The 19978-nt window shown below is 40.0% G+C and overlaps 1 protein-coding gene across 1 annotated transcript; it reads right to left on the bottom strand.

The window, feature by feature from the left end:
• Positions 1-1601: 1601 nt before the first annotated feature.
• MS4A3 (membrane spanning 4-domains A3) lies at positions 1602-19550 on the bottom strand. Its single transcript, XM_073228320.1, has 7 exons — positions 18254-19550; positions 16238-16286; positions 15438-15575; positions 12951-12995; positions 10493-10654; positions 9067-9168; positions 1602-3802 (listed from the first exon to the last, which is right to left on the bottom strand). The coding sequence occupies exons 2-7, from the start codon at positions 16268-16270 to the stop codon at positions 3770-3772; spliced, it is 513 nt and encodes a 170-aa protein (XP_073084421.1). The 5' UTR covers positions 16271-16286; positions 18254-19550; the 3' UTR covers positions 1602-3769.
• Between the last annotated feature and the right edge of the window lie 428 nt (positions 19551-19978).

Consider the following 19978-nt stretch of genomic DNA (forward strand, 5'->3'; position numbering starts at 1 on the left):
AGGCAGGGCCTGGAGGAAGGTCTGGGGTACAGCCCGGACCCGGGTGCAGGTGGGGCATCTGGGAGAAGGAGGGCTGCTCCCAGCAAATAGGTGAGGTCCCCCTTTTAGAATCTGAAGCCCATGGGGGGACTTGGTCACAGGAAGACAAAGAGGGCCAGATACCAGGGCCCAAGGATGTTCAGGGAGGGGAGTGTGTGAGCTCTGGGCGGGAATATACCCTGAGCAGGAGCCCAGTAGCCAGGAAGAGGTCAGGTGCAGGGGCTCTGGGCCCAGGGCTGCTGCCTGAGCCTGGAGCAGAGGCGCCAAGGGACTGATGACAGAGACTAATGTGACGTCAGGAAGAAATTCCAAAAGGATGATGGTAACGCTGTCACCCTCTCTTCTGCCTTTAGCCAGAGTCACCGCAGATGATGGAGTACTGAAGAAGAAAAGGAGAGATGGAAAGAGTGGCAAGTGGAGGAAAAAGTTCCTTTCAACCTTCATGTTGTAAATTTAACTGTACAAGGAAAATGCTCAGAAAGGAAGTTCCTCAAACTCTAAGATTTCAGTTATCTCTTTAGTAAATAAGATCATAGCACTTAGAGAACAGTACATATAAAGGTTAAGGATAGAAGGCATGTAGAGGTGTTAGCAACCAAGACCTTTAGTGTCCAAAATAAATAAGAATGGGAGTCTCTTCAGTTCTTTAAAGAGAGAATGATTATGAGAAATTGCTTTGTAGAGAATCTATGAGAAACAGATTCATAAAAATATCTTCCAGTTGCACGCACTAGCCCCCAAATACAAGAGAGAATATTTCCAAGGAGGCTGAATGGCTTTGGTGCTGAAATATCATAATGAAAAATCAAGGTCAAAATTCAAGTTGGCAATTGCCAAAAGGAAAAATAAATTTTTTTTAATAAAGTCAATATTTGAATTGTTCACTCTCAAGAGACCCAAGAGATTATTGGAAAAATGTATTTCTCAAGACGTGCTGGTCTTAATCCAGTTACTAAATATTATTGCTTGTAGCTTTGGTCTTACCCCTGCATTCACACCCACTACATACTATAATTATGCTCTTCTTGGGGCAGTATCTTTATATGTCTCAATATATGTATAAACTCTTGTTGGGAAAAATAATCAGTTAACCCTCTAAGCTGTTTGGAATATATGGAATGTGTTTATTTCATTGCCTAGTAGTTTATAACTTTGCAAGTTTTTGAGTCACTGCTTTGAAACCATGCCCTGACAGAAGTGACATTATTTACTGTAATTGTAGGATAATAAAATTATGTTATGATAGGCAAGAATTATTGTCACTGTGGCATGAAATAGAGAACCATCCAATCAAATGAAACCAATGATCAGAAATTAGCTCCACAACTGAATCAAGCTCTGGACCAGGGGAATTTCATGGGCTAACAAAATTATGCTCATAATTATGGAATTGTCCTGATGGATTTAGAGCTACTACGGTGTCTCCCTAGAGCACAGGGTGAGGTTAACTCCACCTAAATCTCAAGGCTGGCAATGATCTGAGTATACAATGGATGCTGGAGAGGCAATCACAACGTCCACTACAGGCTGTCAATGTTTTGATAAAAATTTGTTAGCAGATATCTTTCAAAAAATATAAAGCAATATTTTATTTATTTATAACATAATAGAAGACAAGTAGACCTTAATAGTGAAAGATGATAATACAAATAATACTATCTATTTATAACCAACTTTCTTCTCTGCCTTTATTCCTTCCAATACACTCTACATTGCAAGTATAATGATATTTCTAAATTTAAAATAAGTACATGGCTTGTCTTACTTACCCAATAGCAGTGCTGGTAAATAATTAACAACTGGCTTTCCACAAATGGAGGGAGAGGGAGAAAGTGGTAATGTTATTGGTCTTTTGACAATCTCTGAAGTGTAAATACTCCCCCCATAGCCAATTTCAAGCTCTCAACAATGCATTGACTTATATTCCATGAAAATTTAAAATCAGCTCTCATAAGTCAATATAAGTCAGCTCAATACCACTCCATACATTTTCAATTGCTTCTCAAGACTCAATTGCTCTGTCTTACATCCTCCTGTGATGTGCACACTTCTCTCTCCAAGCTTATATCTTGCCATGTGCCCCTCACACATCAGTAAGACACACTAAACTCTCTAGTTAGTTCTTGAACATCCCAAACCCCCTAGTTAGACACTTGCATGTCTCCCCCTTCTTTCTTTTCTTCTTAATCATGTTCACTCCCAGTCTACTCTAAGACCTCAGTACAGAAGAAAAGTCTTCTAAAAAAGTTACGAAACCAAGGATTTCATCGACATCCCATCTAATTAGGATAGAAACTCTTCCTATGTGTGTCCAAAGATTTCTATTCTTCCTATCATAGCCCTTATCACTCCATGTTGTAATTACAGGGTTTCTGTAACTTCTGTAGACAGGGAGTCTGTATCTCCCACAAGGAGCAGCCTGAGAGCAGAGGCGAGGCATCATTCTCTGTCATATGCCAACTCCCAGCAGAGCCCATGGCACAGGGGAGGCCCTCCCTGAATGATGCTGAATGGATGAGCAAACAAACAAATGTGTGTGTGGGTGTGTGGGTGTTTGGAGGAAGACAGGCAAGAATTACTAGAGAGCAGTGTGGAACAATCTGTGCTCAAAGAGGCAAGAGTAACTTATAGGGGTAAACTATGGACACCGTGGAGGACTCAGTTTAGTGTTAGGAGGGGGAAGTTATAAATCAGAAATGTAAGAACTTCAGCAGATTTAAAAATCAAACAGATGTATCAGGAGCTTTTATATCAAATTACCACCATTTTAAAGATGGCCGCTGACATCACAGGAGGGTGTAGGACCAGCAGCGACAGCATCAGTGAGCAGGTGGGGGGAGGGGTGCCCCTCACATTCGCTGTGCCTTCATTTAACTATCATGACACCTGAGGAGGTTGGCATTATTACACCCATTTTACAAATGAGGAAAAACAAGTCAGAGAGGTCAAGTAACTTGCTCAAATTCACACAGGTAGTAAGTGACAGTATCAGAATCTAAACACAGTTCTATGAGATTCCCAAGCCCTTAGACATTACTTCTTCCTTCTACTTCTCATCATCCTTCAAATGATGGATGTTGACAAATGTTGATGTTACTCCAAAGTTCCCATTCTATACCATGGATATGTATCATTACATCATTATATTATTAAAGGACATTCGTGAATCTCAGCAGCCGATTGAAATAACTCCTGTGAGACTTGACCCTCCTACCTCAAATAGAGTGAAAATTCATCTTAATGATGATGATTTTTGTTTATTTGACTATATTTGCAACACTGATGTCAGCTAAAGCCAAGAAACATCTTTACTTAATGAAGAAAAATTATCCATCTGCTTTCTCAGTGGGTGTTTGGCAGTGGTATTTTAGGGAGAATACATGAGATATGGATTGTTCTGCCTGCCTTCTTTAAACTTTATAGAACAAAGGAGCAAGTGGGTAGGAAGAAAGAGAACGTATTTCTGGGGACAACTTTGGAATGTGATTATAGGAGTTACAAAACCAGTAATGGTTTAAGGAGCGTGTTTGTCCTTCCATATCCAGGACATAATAGGACTCAGAGTTAGAACACAAAGGATTAAGTGGAATGTCCAAGTTTCTGAAGATTGGTGCTAGGTCTTCACTTCCTGGGCCATGTTCTCCTGAGTTCATAGAGGACGCTGTCACTCACTGGAGCTTTGAGACTGACTTTCCTTGCTTTCAGATACTCTGTCATCAGGAGGAATTTGTTACTCCACATGATCAGGAGGTGAAGAAGTCACCTGGAAAATAAAACAACCTCAGTCTTCAAGATGAGGCTCACTGCCTCCCTTGCCTTCCATCCATTCCTGTTTTCACCAGGATCATCACCAATAATATTAATTCACTGATTCTTACTGTGCTGAAGTACTATATACCTAGTTCAGAATATGGCACCTAATATATAGAGTGGAGGAGGAAGAAAAAGAAAGGAAAAAAAGAACCTTTAGATTGTGTTTGAAATAACATAATAAGTGAATTAAGTTAGACTGTTAGTAAAGAAGCTGCCCTTGAACCTTTGGTAATCATGAACCTAAAGCCTGCAATGGCAATAAGTATGTATCTATTGATAATCACCCTAAATGTAAATGGACTGAATGCAGTAATCAAAAGACATAGTTACAGAATGGATTTTAAAAAAAATACCTGTCTATATGCTGCCTACAAGAGACTCACTTCAAACCCAAAGACATACACAGACTAAAAGAGAAGGAATGGAAAAAGATATTTCATACAAATAATAGTGAGAAAAAAGCAGGTGTTGGCAGTACTTGTATCAGACAGAATAGACTTCAAAACAAAGAAAGTAACAAGAGACAAAGAAGGACATTATATAATGATAAAGGGGTATCATCAGGGAGAATTTAATCAATCAAGAGGATATAACCATTATAAATATATATGCACCCAACACAGGAGCACCTCCATATGTGAAACAAATACTCACAGAATTAAAAAGGGAAAAAGAATGCAATGCATTCATTTTAGGAGACTTCAACACACTACTCCTCCACAGGACAGATCAACCAGAGAGAAAATAAGTAAGGAGACAGAGGCACTGAACAACACATTAGAGGAGATGGACCTAACAGACATCTACAGAACTCTACACCCAAAGCAGCAGGATACACATTCTTCTCAAGTAGATAACATACTAGGCCACAGAAAGAGCCTCAGTAAATTCAGAAGCATTGAAATTGTGCCAAAGAGCTTCTCAGACCACAAAAATATGAAACTAGAAATAAATAATGTAAGAAAGCAAAAAGTGGTTCCTCCAGGCCAGGCTGGTGAGAGGAGGGTCCTGAGAGGCTGGTGGCCCATGGTGGCCACAAAAATACCCCTCTCAGATCTCTCACTGGGGAGCATAATTAACCAATGGCTTCAGCAACTGGACTCTGCGTCTTAAAGACAAGGAAGCCCACCTCTTATGTACATGTGGGGAAACTGAGGCTCAGAGAATGGGGTGACAGTGGTCAAGGGGCAGAGTGAGGGAGTGGCCACTTCCACAACTAGACGTAAGTATATGGTTCTTAAACTAGCTACACACTGAAAATTAACAGAATGAAGACTGAGAAAGAGGCCCTCACCCAGCCACATAAGCACTTACAGCATTCACACCACCACTTCAAAAAGGGCTTCCTCTGCATCAGCCACAACCCTGCTTTTCCATTAAGCACATCACTGTGTCACACAAGTCAGTGACTGATCACAGCAGGAATATAAAGAAGGACTGTTCCTGGGGGAGGGAGGAACCCCTCTGACAGACACCTTGGCCAGACTCCCCATTAGCCCTGCCGAACTTTCTTAGAACTGCTCTATAGTCAAAAATGCTTCCCCTCAGCCTGCGTTCCTTCCTCCCCTTCTCGCCTCCCCCTGCTCAGATCAGCACACTGGTCTGAGGCTCCCTCAGCCCGCACAGCTCCCTCCTCCTTTCCCCTCACAGATGTCCTCTAATAAACCTCCTGCACATCTAAAAAAAAAAAAAAGAAAGCAAAAAGCCTACAAACACATGGAGGCTTAACAACATACTCCTAAATAATCCATGGATCAATGACCAAATTAAAAGAGAAATCAAGCAATAACTAGAGACAAATGAAAACAACAACTCAACAGCCCAAAACTTGTGGGATGCAGCAAAGGCAGTCTTTTCAAAGAGGAAAGTATATTGCAATACAGCCCTACCTCAAGAAAGAACCATCCCATATGAAGCGTCTAAACTCACAATTAATGAAACTAAATAAAGAAGAACAAATGAGGCCCAAAGTCAGTAGAAGGTGGGAATAATAAAGATCAGAGCAGAAATAAATAAAATTGAGAAGAATAAAATAATAGAAAGAATGAATGAAACCAGTAGCTTGTTCTTTGACAAAAAAAAACAAAATAGATAAACCCCTAGCCAGACTTATCAAGAAAAAAAGGGAGTGTGCACACATAAACAGAATCAGAAATGAGAAAGGAAGAATCACTATGGACACCACAGAAATTCAAAGAATTACTAGAGAGCACTATGAAAAATTGTATGCTAACAAACTGGATAACCTAGAAAAAATGGACAACTTTCTAGAAAAATACAACCTTTCAAGACTGACCAAGGAAGAAAGAGAAAATCTGAATGGACCAATTACCACCAATGAAACTGAATTGGTAACCAACAAACTACCCAAGGACAAAACCCCTAGATGAGATGGCTTCACCACTGAATTTTATCAAACATTTAGTGAAGACCTAATACCCATCCTCCTTAAAGTTTTTCAAAAAGCAGAATTGAAGGGAATACTTCCAAACTCATTCTATGAGGACAGCATCACTCTACTACCAAAACCAGGCAAAGACATCACAAAAAAATGAAAATTACAGACCAATATCTCTGATGAACATAGATGCAAAAATACTCAACAAAATATTAGCAAACTTAATTCAAAAATACATCAAAAACACCAATTTTTGGTCCATCATAATCAAGTAGGATTTATTCCAGGGAAGCAAGGATGGTATAATATTAGAAAATCCATCAATATCATACACCACTGCAACAAAAAGGACAAAAATCACATGATCATCACAATAGATGCTGAAGAAGCATTCTACAAAATTCAACATCCATTCATGATTAAAAAAACTCTCAACAAAATGCGTATAGAGGGCAAGTACCTCAACATAATAAAGACCATATATGACAAACCCACAGACAACATCATACTTAACAGCAAAAAGCTGAAAGCTTTTCCTCTAAGATTGGAAACAAGACAAGAATTCCCACTCTCCCCACTTTTATTCAACATAGTACTGGAGGTCTAGCAGTAGCAATCAGACAACACAAAGAAATCCAGATTGGTAAGGAAGAAGTTAAACTGTCACTGTTTGCAGATGACATGATATTATACATAAGAAACCCTAAAGAATCTACCCCAAAACTACTAGAACTAATAACTGAATTCAGCAAAGTTGCAGGATACAAAATTAACACACAGAAATCTGTGGCATTTCTATATACTAACGATGAACTAGCAGAAAGAGAAATTAGGAAAACAATTCCATTCACAGTTGCATCAAGAATAAAATACCTAGGAATAATCCTAACCAAGGAGATGAAAGACCTATACTCTGAAAACTACAAGACACTCATGAGAGAAATTAAAGAAGACAGCAATAAATGGAAATCTATCCCATGCTTGTGGATAGGAAAATTAGTATTGTCAAATTGGCCATCCTGCCTAAAGCAATCTACAGATTCAATGCAGTCCCTATCAAAACACCAATAGAATTCTTCAACAAACTAGAACAAATAGTTCTAAAATTCATATGGAACCACAAAAGACCCCGAATAGTCAAAGCAATCTTGAGAAAGAAAAACAAAGGTGGAGGGATTATGCTCCCCAACTTCAAGCTCTACTACAAAGCCACCATAATCAAGACAATTTGGTACTGGCACAAGAACAGACCCACAGATCAATGGAACAGAATAGAGACCATAGATATAAACCCACACATATATGGCCGATTAATATATGATAAAAGAGCCATGGTTATACAATGGGGAAATGACCCCCTCTTCAACAACTGGTGTTGGCAAAACTGGACAGCTACATGTAGAAGAATGAAACTGGATTATTGTCTAACTCCATACACAAAAGTTAACTGGAAATGAATCAAAGAACTGAATGTAAGTCAAGAAACCATAAAACTCTTAGAAGAAAACATAGACAAAAATCTCTTGAATATAAACATCAGCAACTTTTTTATGAATACATTTCTTTGGGCAAGGGAAACAAAAGCAATAGTGAACAAGTGGGACTACGACAAACTAAAAAGTTTCTGTATAGCAAAGGACACCATTAGTAGAACAAAAGGCATCCCACAGTATGGGAGAATATATATGTAAATGACTCATCTGAAAAAGGGTTAACATCCAAAATATATGAAGAGCTCACACACCTCAACACCCAAAAAACAAATAACCAGATTAAAAAATGGGTCAAGGATCTAAACAGACACTTCTACAAAGAAGAAACACAATTAGCCAACAGGCACATGAAAAGATGCTCCACATGGGTAATTATCAGGGAAATGCAAATTAAAACCACAATAAGATATCACCTCACACCAGTTAGGGTGACCACCATCCAAAAGACAAGGAAAAAAATGCTGGCAAGGATTTGGAGAAAGGGGAACCCTCCTACACTGTTGTTGGGAGTGTAAATTTGGTCAGCTATTGTGGAAAGCAACATGGAGGTTCCTCAAAAAACTAAAAATGGAAATACCATTTGACCTAGGAATTCCACTTCTAGAAATTTACCCAAAGAAAACAAGATCCCAGATTCAAAAAGTCATATGCACCCCTATGTTTATTGCAGCATGATTTACAACAGTCAAGATATGGAAGCAACCCAAGTGTCCATCAGTAGATGAATGGATAAAGGAGATGTGGTACATATACACAATGGAATATTATTCAGCCATAAGAAGAAAACAAATCCTGCCATTTGCAACAACATGGATAGAGCTGGAGGGTATTATGCTTAATGAAATAAGTCTGGCAGAGAAAGACAAGTACCAAATGATTTCACTCATTTGTGAAGTCTAACAACAAAGCAAAACTGAAGGAACAAAACAGCAGCAGACTCACAGAACCCAAGAAGGGACTACTGGTTTACCAAAGGGGAGAGGTGGGAGAGGGTGGGGGAGGAGGGAGGTAGAAGGGGATTGAGGGACATGATTAGCATACATAATGTAGGTGGGTCACAGAGAAGGCAGTATAGCACAGAGAAGACAAGTAGTTACTCTGTAGCATCTTACTCTGCTGATGGACAGTGACTGCAATGGGGCATGGTGGGGAACCTGATGATATGGGTGAATAGGTAACCACAATGCTGCTCATGTGAAACCTTCTTAAGATTGTGCATCAATGATAACTTAATAAAAAAAAATTTCCAATTCTTAGAGACAACCCTAAACCCTAGAGGAGGTTGGAGAACGTGTGACTTGTTAGTTATCTAAACAAACCCACCTGTGACGATTCCAGTTGTTTTCCTTTACACCACATGATTGTCATAGAGATGGCCACGCAGGATTCCAGCAAGGTAAAGATCAGCATTAGAGACAACATTCCCTAGGGAATATGATGCCTCAGATCAAATCCATGCAAACTTTCAGAGGAAAAAATGTCATCAGAAAAACCAAACTACAGTAATTACCCTCAATAAAAGAGAGCAAAATGAACCATAAATTAGGTAGAAAACACAGATATACACCAACACTCTATGAAAGAAACACTGTCAGTCTAAAAACATGGACACAATTTCCCTGGACAGGATGACACTTTGTATTTCTCTATCAACTCATGTGAAGTAATCATGGGGGAAGAAGCTATAGAGGCAAAATTCTGATCCTAATACTAACATCTACTAATCTGAGTAACAGTAAACTAAGGAGATGAGTTGGCATCTCAGGAAAATAGAAAAAGTTGATCCCTCATCATTTCATTAATAAGCCTTCATAAGGTGTTTGGGTATTTAAATACCCATGGAAATGAAACACTAAACTGAGATGTTAAACACAAATTCACTAGGCTGGTGATCCTTCCATTATCACCAAGGCCCCTTGAGAAAATAAACACAAAATTTCTCTAGAAGGAAAATACCACAAAACCAGGGAAAATCTGACCCATATAAGTAGAAAGACAACTAAAAATATATTAAAGAACATAAGAACACCAACCCCAGAAACCCCACAAATCATTATCCCATAAAATTTTCTTTGCAATGCTAGGGAAGCAGACGGGAGAGTCAGCAAACATAAGGGTTACGAGTGAGTCAGTAAGAGCAGCTCATAAATCATCATGGGGAAAATGGACAAATGAAGGAAGATGTTAACTTCTAAGTGGACCTCAGAAGAGGGAGAATCGCTGACCACAAACAACAACTAAAATAATTTGGAAAGGTTATTGAAGACCCTCGCCTTTAAAATCACACACTCAAAATTCAAAAGTGAAGCTATTCAAGACTTCAATAAGTCATTGCTTGACAATCCCAGAACACAGAGAAAATTGTAAATCTCCCTTCTTAGTTTTATCAAGCAAGATGTGAAATAACATTATTTAGTATTTTAATCTCTCTTGGGAGTGTAACAGTCGTTGTGGTAGCAATAATATTAATAATAATAATCTAACACAATGTTTGATATCTTAATTGCTTATCAAATACTAACTTATTTAATTCGTACACTGAACCTGTAAGGTTGGTACTACACTATCCCCATTTCAAAGATGAGAAATTTGAAACCTAGAGAGCTTATCTAATTTGCCCTTGAAGACAGTGCTAATAAGTGGCAAAGCCAAGATTCAAATCCAGGTGCCATGCACTTAATATATTATTTTTCTGAACATTTCAGATTATTTGAAATATTTTATAATTAAACATAAGTCTTATACATACATTGTTTGAAGAGGTTATGTAAAGGCATAATGAGTCTGGTGATTCTGCGAGGAGGCAATTCTTCAATACCTTATTATTAAATACTAAATTTATCGAGAGTAAAACAACCCCCACTACTGTGATTGTAGCACTGGCAAAGTCTATCCAAACACGCTTGTGGATCTAAAAAAGAATAAAAATTTTCAATTAATACAGGTAGTAGTACATCCTTCCTCTGGCTAAAACTCATTTAAAAATAAATACATTTGAAGTTCATTTCCATGCCCACAATATCCTAGATGCTGGGCAAACATCAATAAACAAAGATCCCCACCCTCATGGAGCTTATATTCTACCAGTAAAGACAAAGAAAACAAGCAAATAGGTAAACCATACAGTATTTTTTAAAGCGATCAAGTACTATAGGAAAATAGAGAAAAATGAGGAGCCTCTGGAAGTAAATCTGGAGAGAGGGGTGGAGGACTGTGCTGTTAACGGGAATGGCAAAAGAGGAGAGGCAGTGAAGAGCTGGGGGACTAGCCAGGAGGGTGTCTGCAGGGAAGTCCGTGTCACATGAAACATTCAGTGCAGCTCGAAGCCCTGAGATGAGGCCACAGAGCTCGGGAAGCAGGAGGGGCCAGGGGGCTGGAGGGCGGGGACCAAACAGCCAGGATGAGGAAGTGAGCTGCAGGGGAGCAGGAGGCCTGGCGGGTCCTTGGAAGGGCCGGGGTTCTTACTAGAGGGTTCTGAGCAAAGGGGTGGCACGATTAAATAGATACCTGAAAGGGAGCACGCTGATGGTCCCAGGGAGACTAGTTTAGAGAGGGCCAGGGATAGAAGAGGGGAGTCCAATTCAGGAAGATGATGGTAGATTGGATGAGGGGTTATCAGCACAAAGATGAGAAAAAAAATCAGATTTAGCTTGACCATTGGTCCAGCAGGATCTGCTGACAAATTGGATTCAAGATTGTCATAGAAAGAGGAATCGCGGGTGACTCTAAGGCCTTGTCCTGGAATCCGGAAGGACGGAGCTCCCATCAGCGGACGTGAGGAGGACAGAGGGTGGAGAAGGCCTGACGAAGGTTAGGAGCAGAGCTTTGGAACCTTTAGAACTCTATTTGGAAATAATTAGATATGCCCGTCTCATCCTCAGCAGAGAGATGTGGGCTGCAAGAATTTATTTCAGGGTTGTGGGCATACAGATGTCATTCAAAGCCATGAGAATGGATGAGATCACCAAAGTAATATGCAGAGCAGGTGACAACATATTGATCTCTGGGGCACCCCACCATTAAAAGGTCAGAGAGAAGAACTAGGAAATGAGATTGAGGAGGAGAGACCAAAAGACAGGAGGAAAATGAGCCAGTCCAGGTGTCCGGGGAGGCAGGTGAAGAAATTACTGGAAGGAGGAGGGAATGACCCCGTGTGTGCTAACTGCTGCTCATGGGTCACAGTAAATGAGGATGGAGAGCTGACCTCTGTGCTACCAGTGAGGGAGTGTTCAGGGGTCTTAAAGAGAGATACAGAGGACATGGAAGAAAAAGCCTTATTGGAGTTTATTTAGTTGAAACTCAGGAGAAAGGAATCAGAGTAGATTCCATTTCTTTAAGGAGTTTAGCCACAGAAGAGAAATGAATTGTGCCTGTACCTGCAGGAGAAAATAAGGGCAAGATAAGTTTTCTTTTGAGAGTGGAAGTGGAGGCTTATAGGCTAATTAAAAGATGTATTAGAAAGAGAATTGGAGTGATGGAGTTGTGTGGGCATAAAGGAATGGAATCTAGTATTCATTAGGAGAGCTGGCTTTAATGTTAATCACAGAGAGGTGATGACCTCTGATAAGAGGTCAGAATGCAAAATTAGATACGGGTACAGAACTGGTTCATGAAGTACATGCTATAGTGGGGGTCTGCAAGTTCGCTTCCAGTGGCTTGAGTCTCTCAGAATGGGAATCAAGGTCATCAACAGAGAGTAAAGATAACAGAAAAGGGATTATAAAGGTGAAATAAAAGAATATAAAGGTGAAATAGCCATCTAGGCAGGAGTGAATTAATAGATTCATAGTGTAAAAGTATAAATGAGTGGATTATTTAGAAGGCACACATAAGAGAGACTTAGTAATTGTTTAATGAATCACTAGAGGAATAGAATTTATGATTTCCAATTGTGGAACTAGTGGTAGGAGAGAAGACACTCAAAATAATTAGAATTGGTCAAATTTAATAACATATAAAAATCAAGAAGCCTTTGCTAAGCTTTATATTCAGAAAATATTCATAGTCACCATCCCAGTAATTATTTTCACAGTCGATATGGTTTTCTGATGATCTACCATCAGAATGTGATAGGGAAAAAAATTATTTTTGTGAATAAAGAAAACTCAGAATCTCAGTTGAATTCACCAACCTCTATAACCCACTATTAATGGTTAACTTATTTTTACTTCTATGATCATAGAAAAATAGGAAAAATGCCATCTTACCGATTGTGTTCTGGCAGCAATAGAGAAAGATCCTGAAAAAATAAACTGAAACAGAAAATGAAGCAGATAAAGGAATACTGAATCTCAACCATTTTCTCCTGGTCCTCCCTTGAATTATCAGACATCTAGCAATAATCATACAAAAACCTCTTTTTAAAATCCACATCCTAAGACACAAAATTATACTTGGTGTTGCTCATGATTTTATATAAATAAAATTTTTAATTAATTTCAATATTGAGCAAATTATAATAATTTCATTTTCTTCTATGACTCTTCACAGGTTTGCATGAGTGTGGATACTTTAAAACATACAACAGACATATATTTAAAGTACTATTATTATCTTTATGCTTTAATTTATGTTAAATGTAAATAAAATTGATTTACATAGATTTTTACCCAAGTTTCTCATATTTTATAACCTTTTGATTTTTTGGACTAGATGTTCCAAAAGAAACATTACAATTTTAAGTGTCTACATTGAGATATAAACTACTTTTTAATTTATTATTTTGATTTGCTGTTCTTTCCGTGACACTAGTTTGATAAACTGAGCTTTCTAGATGTTCACAGTGTTCTCAAAAACTTCATTCTGTTTCTTACCTCATAAAACTCACAAATATTTACCAAGGTACTACTACAGCTGAGGGGAAATTTTCAAAAATCATGCAGAACAACAGCTTGCTACTTAAACATCAATTATTGGATTCTGACAACATGAAGAGACAGGCTTTGAATTCTATTTCTAATAACAAAGAGGTTGTCACAGAAAACTCTAGAGTCATGATAGCTTCATGGTTGAGAGCAAATGCTCTGTGTTCTGATCCCATCTTCAGCTCATATTCATTCTGTAACCTTAAATAGATTATCAAACCCTCTTTGTCACAGGTTTTTTCTTCTGTAAAATAGAGATGTGCATATCCCCTTGTATTATTTGCCTCGTATGGGAATAAAATGAAATAGTACAAAGATAGAGCTTAGATATGCACCCACCATACAGAAAGCACTGGTTATTGACAATAGCTGAGGTTTTGACATACATTATCCCACTTAATTTCAGTGACCCAAAGAGAAGGTCCTGATATCATTTCTACCATGTCAATGATGAAACTGAAGGATGACAGTTTAAACATCTTTTCCAAAATCACATTAGTAAAGATTAGTCAGAGAAAAGACTGGGCAAACAGAGGGACTCTCCCAGTCAGCACACAGCACGGTGTACATATAGAGGGAAGGTGGGAGATGAGGGTATCCTTGGAGGTAAGGCCAGATGTGAAGGCTTTGTGCCAGTCCTGGGCCTTAGACTTTGCTTGGTAGGTGATGCAGAGTTAGAGAGAACTTCCAGCAAAGGGAATCCAATGTCAGATTTGAATCTCAGTGTTGAGGATACTGAACTCCAGCTCCCTGACCATGGCTCTTTTTTTTGACAAATTGACCTCACTTTCTGAGAAAAAGAAACTCTTTTCAAATTGAATAATTGAGACACTTCATTATCCTCTTCTACAATATGAAAAGTTTCCATTTAGGTAGTCAGGATTCATTATGCAGACCCAATGTGTACCCAGATTTTCTTGAAAATTTTAAATTATAACTATTCTATCAAAATGAAAATATGAACTCCCTAAAAATTTCAGAAATGTTAAATCTAAATTACGTTTTGGACTGTATCCTGAGACAGAATATAATCTTTTGTTAGAATATGAAATCTGATTTGGGCCAATAGATTTTGGCCAATTTAGAAGCAATATCTTTTCTACAGAGATCTGAAGGCCAGTGATTTTGGAAAACTAAAAGCTTAAAGCCAACTTGTCATAGATTTCCTTCTTCTTCATTTGACAGTTACATGTTCTATTCACCATTTTTAACTGAAATTCCTCATCTTAGATTTCATAATTGTAACTTTGTTTTCATATTCTGTCCAAGACTCAACATGTATAAAATTTCAAAAGTCTAATACCAGAATAAACAAGAAAAAGAAGTCGCTGATTAACAAATAGTTCCTATTAACCACTTTTAAAAAATGACTCATCAGCTAGGTAATATCATATGACAAAGCTGAATGCAAAATATTTCAAAGCATGTATACTAAAATCCCATTTTACTTATTACATTCTCCCCACTGAGGGGAAATCATTCTTCTGATTTTCAGACAGTAAAAACAGGCAAATCTCTCATCTCCCAGAGTAGGACTCTCGGTTGCACCACAGGACAATTCAACAATGCTCATTTGTCATTCAGTCTTCTTGGAATTCATAAATTTAATACATGGACATTAAATAATGTTTGAGACAATCTGTATACAGCAAATGTGATTTCTTTTAATCAGAAAGAAGGGCGCTTTTTCAAACTTGTTGTGTCAAGAATAACAAATCAAACCCCCTCAGGCAACTTTCAGATACCCTGAGAACAACACTTAAATAAGCAAACATTTCTAGCGATGGTACCTAAGGAATGATCTCTAGTCAGGGGAACTGGAATACTCACGAACACAGGGCCCCATATCGGATAGCCTGTGTACAAGGTGAAGTAAGAGTACTGCTCAAAGAGTTGGAATATGCCTTGTATGGCACCCAGAAAAACACCCACAACCAGAATTATTGCTCCACTCAGGATCTCCAGGGTCTGTGAGAAGGGAAGCAAAAAAAGCACAATGGTCATATATGAGTGCATACTGAGAACAGATTATTTTTATTTTCTTCTGAAAGGAGATCTCAGTGCTTGAAACAGTTACATTTTCAAGCCTAATCTAACAGGCACGTGCTCTCTCTGGAGGTTTTGTTTCATGCTGTTTCTACCAATCTAGGTGCCACCCCTAATCTTCACCTCACCCCAACTTCTGTCCATTCTCACCAACTCCTTAAAGAATTTGAAGAAGGGGAAGAGAGATCTGGCTGATAACACAGATTGAGTCAAACTATCTCCCACATGCTTTGGGGCCACAGTATGATGGAGGCAGGCACACGGTGACCAGCATTCCCCTCAGCCTTCCCTCAATCCAATTTCTTAATTTAAAATATGGAGTATGAGTTCCCAGAGCTCAGCCTCCTGAGCTGAACGCAGAGTCCATTCTCCAGTGTGATGTGAAAGGGTGTTTTCTACCCTGAGATTATGCCTCTGCATTTCCACTTCCCAGGACTAGAAGATGCCCCAGTCTTTCCTTAAGGGAGCAACATTTTTGCCTGGGAGCTGAGTGACTCAGATGGTCCTCCTGCCAGGCATAAACAAGATTTTCCACATGATATTTTCTCCACCTTGAACCAAATTTTTAACTAGGGCTGACTTACCCCAAGAGCTAGTAGTTCTTTTTCGGAGGCCATCTGGGGTTGTTGATGACTGTCATGGAAGAGAAATACAAAGCTCTGAAGTTTTTCCTTTTACAACTAGCTAATATTCCTTGAGTTCCTCAAAGGGGTTCAGTTCTCCCCATATACCAAAATGACTCTCAGAGAGTGGGTCTGGGGCACAATAATGAGAGTTTTTACATTGTTCAATTCCATTCTGTCTTGGAGTGGTAGACATCATCAGATCATTGTGGGAGGAATGCATGCTTCACTTCACTTTGGAACACTGAGGAGTAAACTTATTTAAATAGTAAACATATTGATACTCCCAGCAACTCTGTTGCAGTATTATCATACCTATTTTAAAAATGATAAAATTGAGACATACAGAGCAACTTACCCAAACTTATACAGCTGAGAAGTGAGTTCAGATTCTATTAGAGACATTTTATTATAAGGTCTAATAGTTTGTAATCATTATACCATACACTGCTGCATGGGAGACATCTCCCTGGGTACCAATAGAACACAGTGCAGTTCAAGCAAAGGAAGGGCCAAGTTATCCAGATTTCATGACTTACTGCCTTACTATCTAGGAAAGGGGACCTCAGTTTTCACATCTGTAAAACAATTTAAATTTTATATGATATTGCAGGGGCAACTTTGATAATGTATGAAGTCCCCAACCTAATAAATTGTTGGTAAATGCTGACTTTTAACTTTACTCTGTCTTGCATCACAAAGGACTTGAATTATTGTATATATGGGCTACCAAACAACCACCTCAATCATTACAGTTAAGAGATGTATCACTAATATATACATGGTATAATTACTCTTGAGCAATATAAACCCCTGGTACATAGGGTCCTTTGAGTACTATTCTCTTCTGAAACCTGTTTCATCTCGAGCTCCACCCAGATAAATTCTGCTTTTCTTCCAGGCTTGTCACACTTTCATGAAGGAGCCTTGCTCAGTGCCCCCCAGGCTGGATGAAGCCCCCTTAGTGGCTCTCAGGTCACCCTCCACTTCTCTTTTCCTACCACTTACCACTCTGAGCCTCACTGACTGGATGCTTATCTGCACTTCGCTGTCTCTTGTCCTTGTAACACCGGGGCCTGGCTCAGTGTCTGTCATATGCAGGAACTCAGTGAATACGTAATTAATAAATAAATGAAATTTGGCCCAGCCTGACACAGCCATAGCTCACAGACGAAAATGGGAAATGTGCTTGCAAGGATTGGAGCTTATTACACAGAGAAACCCCAGAGTAATTATGGAGGAAAAAAATCTATTCTAACCACATTATTTAATTTGACTTACTGAAATATCCATCCATTTTAGGTAGAGTGGTCAGCCGTCAGGTTAAATAAAGTATGATCTATAATTTGGTTAGTTAGGTATTTTTTTAGTGGGAGACATGTAGATCTCCTAAGAATCTACCAGTTAAGTCACCATAACTAGCTTTTAGTGTATGTCAGGCATCATTCTAGTGTTTTATTCAGATTAACCACTTTAGCTCTCACAGCACCCATATGAGTAAGTATTACTGCTCTGGTCCTTTCCATTTTACATAGGAGGAAACAGGCCATCAGAGAAGTTAAGTAATTGCCCAAGACCACACAGCCAGCAATTGGAGGAGTAGGGATCAGAACCTGGTGATCTGTCCCCAGAATACCCTTACCATCCCTCTGAGCTCATTCACCAAATCCCATGTCTAACAGATATCCAGACCATGGGTTATTACCAGACCTGGCAGCCAAAGTCACCTGGATTTATATATATAAGGGGTGTGTGTGTGTCCAGGTCCACATTATACAAAGAACTATGTCTATCATTTTACCAAGGCACCAGAGTAACAATAAAATTCTAGGGGAAGCCATCCTCATAGCTAAATGTTCCATATCCCTGCAACCAAGCAGAATACTCTGCAGATGTCCTCAATGGCCCACAGGGCAGCATCTCTAACACACAATAAAGAAAGGGGTTTTCTGTGAAGAGGAAATCTATAGGGTTTACCTTGCAGGCTTCAGGCCTTGAAGACTTCTTTCCTTTCAAGCCCCCTTGTTTTGAGTGAGAGACACCAGCAACGACCATGCGTGTCTTCAGGAAACAGCAGCCTCTTCTCACTCAGGTCTACAGTCTCTCCACCCAATGAAACACATTAGATGAGTCAGCAAAATGCTTTCCTGGCAGCTGGAGAGTGATAACCACATGTGCATCTGAGGCCTCAGATCTCCCGGGGCTTCCAGAAGGCTGAGTGCTGATTAGGAAGCTGGCATCAGGAGGGAGAGGCGTCTGCCTCTGCGATATTGCTTAACATGTTGTTGGAACAAGCCATTCAGGCAGAAAATATGGGTAGAGGGGTGGGAAAATGTTGTGGGAGGGTGGTGGACAGTATCTGCACAGTAGGAAGAGTCGCGTCTGGAGGAGGCAGGTGGCCGCTTGCTGTGTCACACGCGGTCTCACAGGCTCAGCCAGGTGAGTAGTTTACCGACATCACAGATAGAGTTGATGTGCACTGAGTGATGACTGTGTGCCTGTCACTGTTCTAAATGCTTCGCTCACATTCACTCACCGTCCTCTCCAGAACCACGGTCGAGGCACACCTACTCACCCAGTTTCACAGAGGACAGACCTGCGGCGTAGAGGCGGGAGCCAGCTCTCCCAGCATCACACGGGGACTGGCCCTAGCTGTGTGCAACTCAGGATCCAGGAGGCAGGGTTCAGAGGCGTGCCCGTTACCCCAGTGACTGTCACAGCACCTCCTTCCCTGGACAAGTGTCCCAGTTTAGAAGGAAATTTGTATAAGCATCCAAACCAGTAAGTGTCCTGACTCAGGGGATGGAGAGATCAGAGCCAAGAGCCAGGCAGTGAGGAGACGGAGCCCACGTGATGGTGCAGAGCCCAGGCCCGAGGCAGGTCCCAGGCAGGGCCTGGAGGAAGGCCTGGGGTGGAGCCCGGACCCGGGTGCAGGTGGGGCATCTGGGGGAAGGAGGGCTATTCCCAGGAAATAGACGAGGTTCCTCTTCTAGAAACCTGAGCCCATGGGGGGACTGGGTCACAGGAAGACAAAGAGGGCCAGATACCAGGGGCCCAAGGATGCCCAGGGACAGGAGAGTGTGAGCTCTGGGCGGGAATATACCGTGAGCAGGGGCCCAGCAGCCAGCAAGCGGTCATGTGCAGGGGCTCTGGGCTCAGGGCTGCCGCCTGAGCCTGGAGCAGAGGCGCCAAGGGACTGATGACAGACACTAAACCAAAGTCAGGAGGAAATCATTAAAAGGACAATGGTAACATTGTGACCCTCCCTGCCTCCCTTAGCCAGAGCCACTGCAGATGGAGTACTGAAGAAGGAAGGAGAGGAGGAAATAGGAGGGAGTGAGGACAAAACGATCCTTTCTACCTACTTGTAAATTTAGAGCTGTAGAAGGAAGACCTCTGAAAGGAAGTTAGTTAAACTCTAAGACTTCAATTACTCATTTTTTAAGATCATAGCACCCACCTTAGTGAAGAGCAGATACAAAGATTAAATGACAGAATGCATGTAGAGGTCTTAGTAGCACAATCTTTAGGTGTGTTCAAAATAAATGAATAAGAATGGAATGCCTCTTCCATTCCTTAGAGGGAGAATGATAAGAAATCACTAACAAGAGAAGATTCATAGGAATTTCTTCCAGTTGCATGATATATCCCTCAATTACAAGAGAAAACATTTTCAAGGAGGCTGACTAGCTTTTGGTGCTG

Source organism: Manis javanica, unplaced genomic scaffold (genome assembly GCF_040802235.1).
Source record: "Manis javanica isolate MJ-LG unplaced genomic scaffold, MJ_LKY HiC_scaffold_25, whole genome shotgun sequence".
In the NCBI taxonomy this organism is placed as follows: Eukaryota; Metazoa; Chordata; class Mammalia; order Pholidota; family Manidae; genus Manis; species Manis javanica.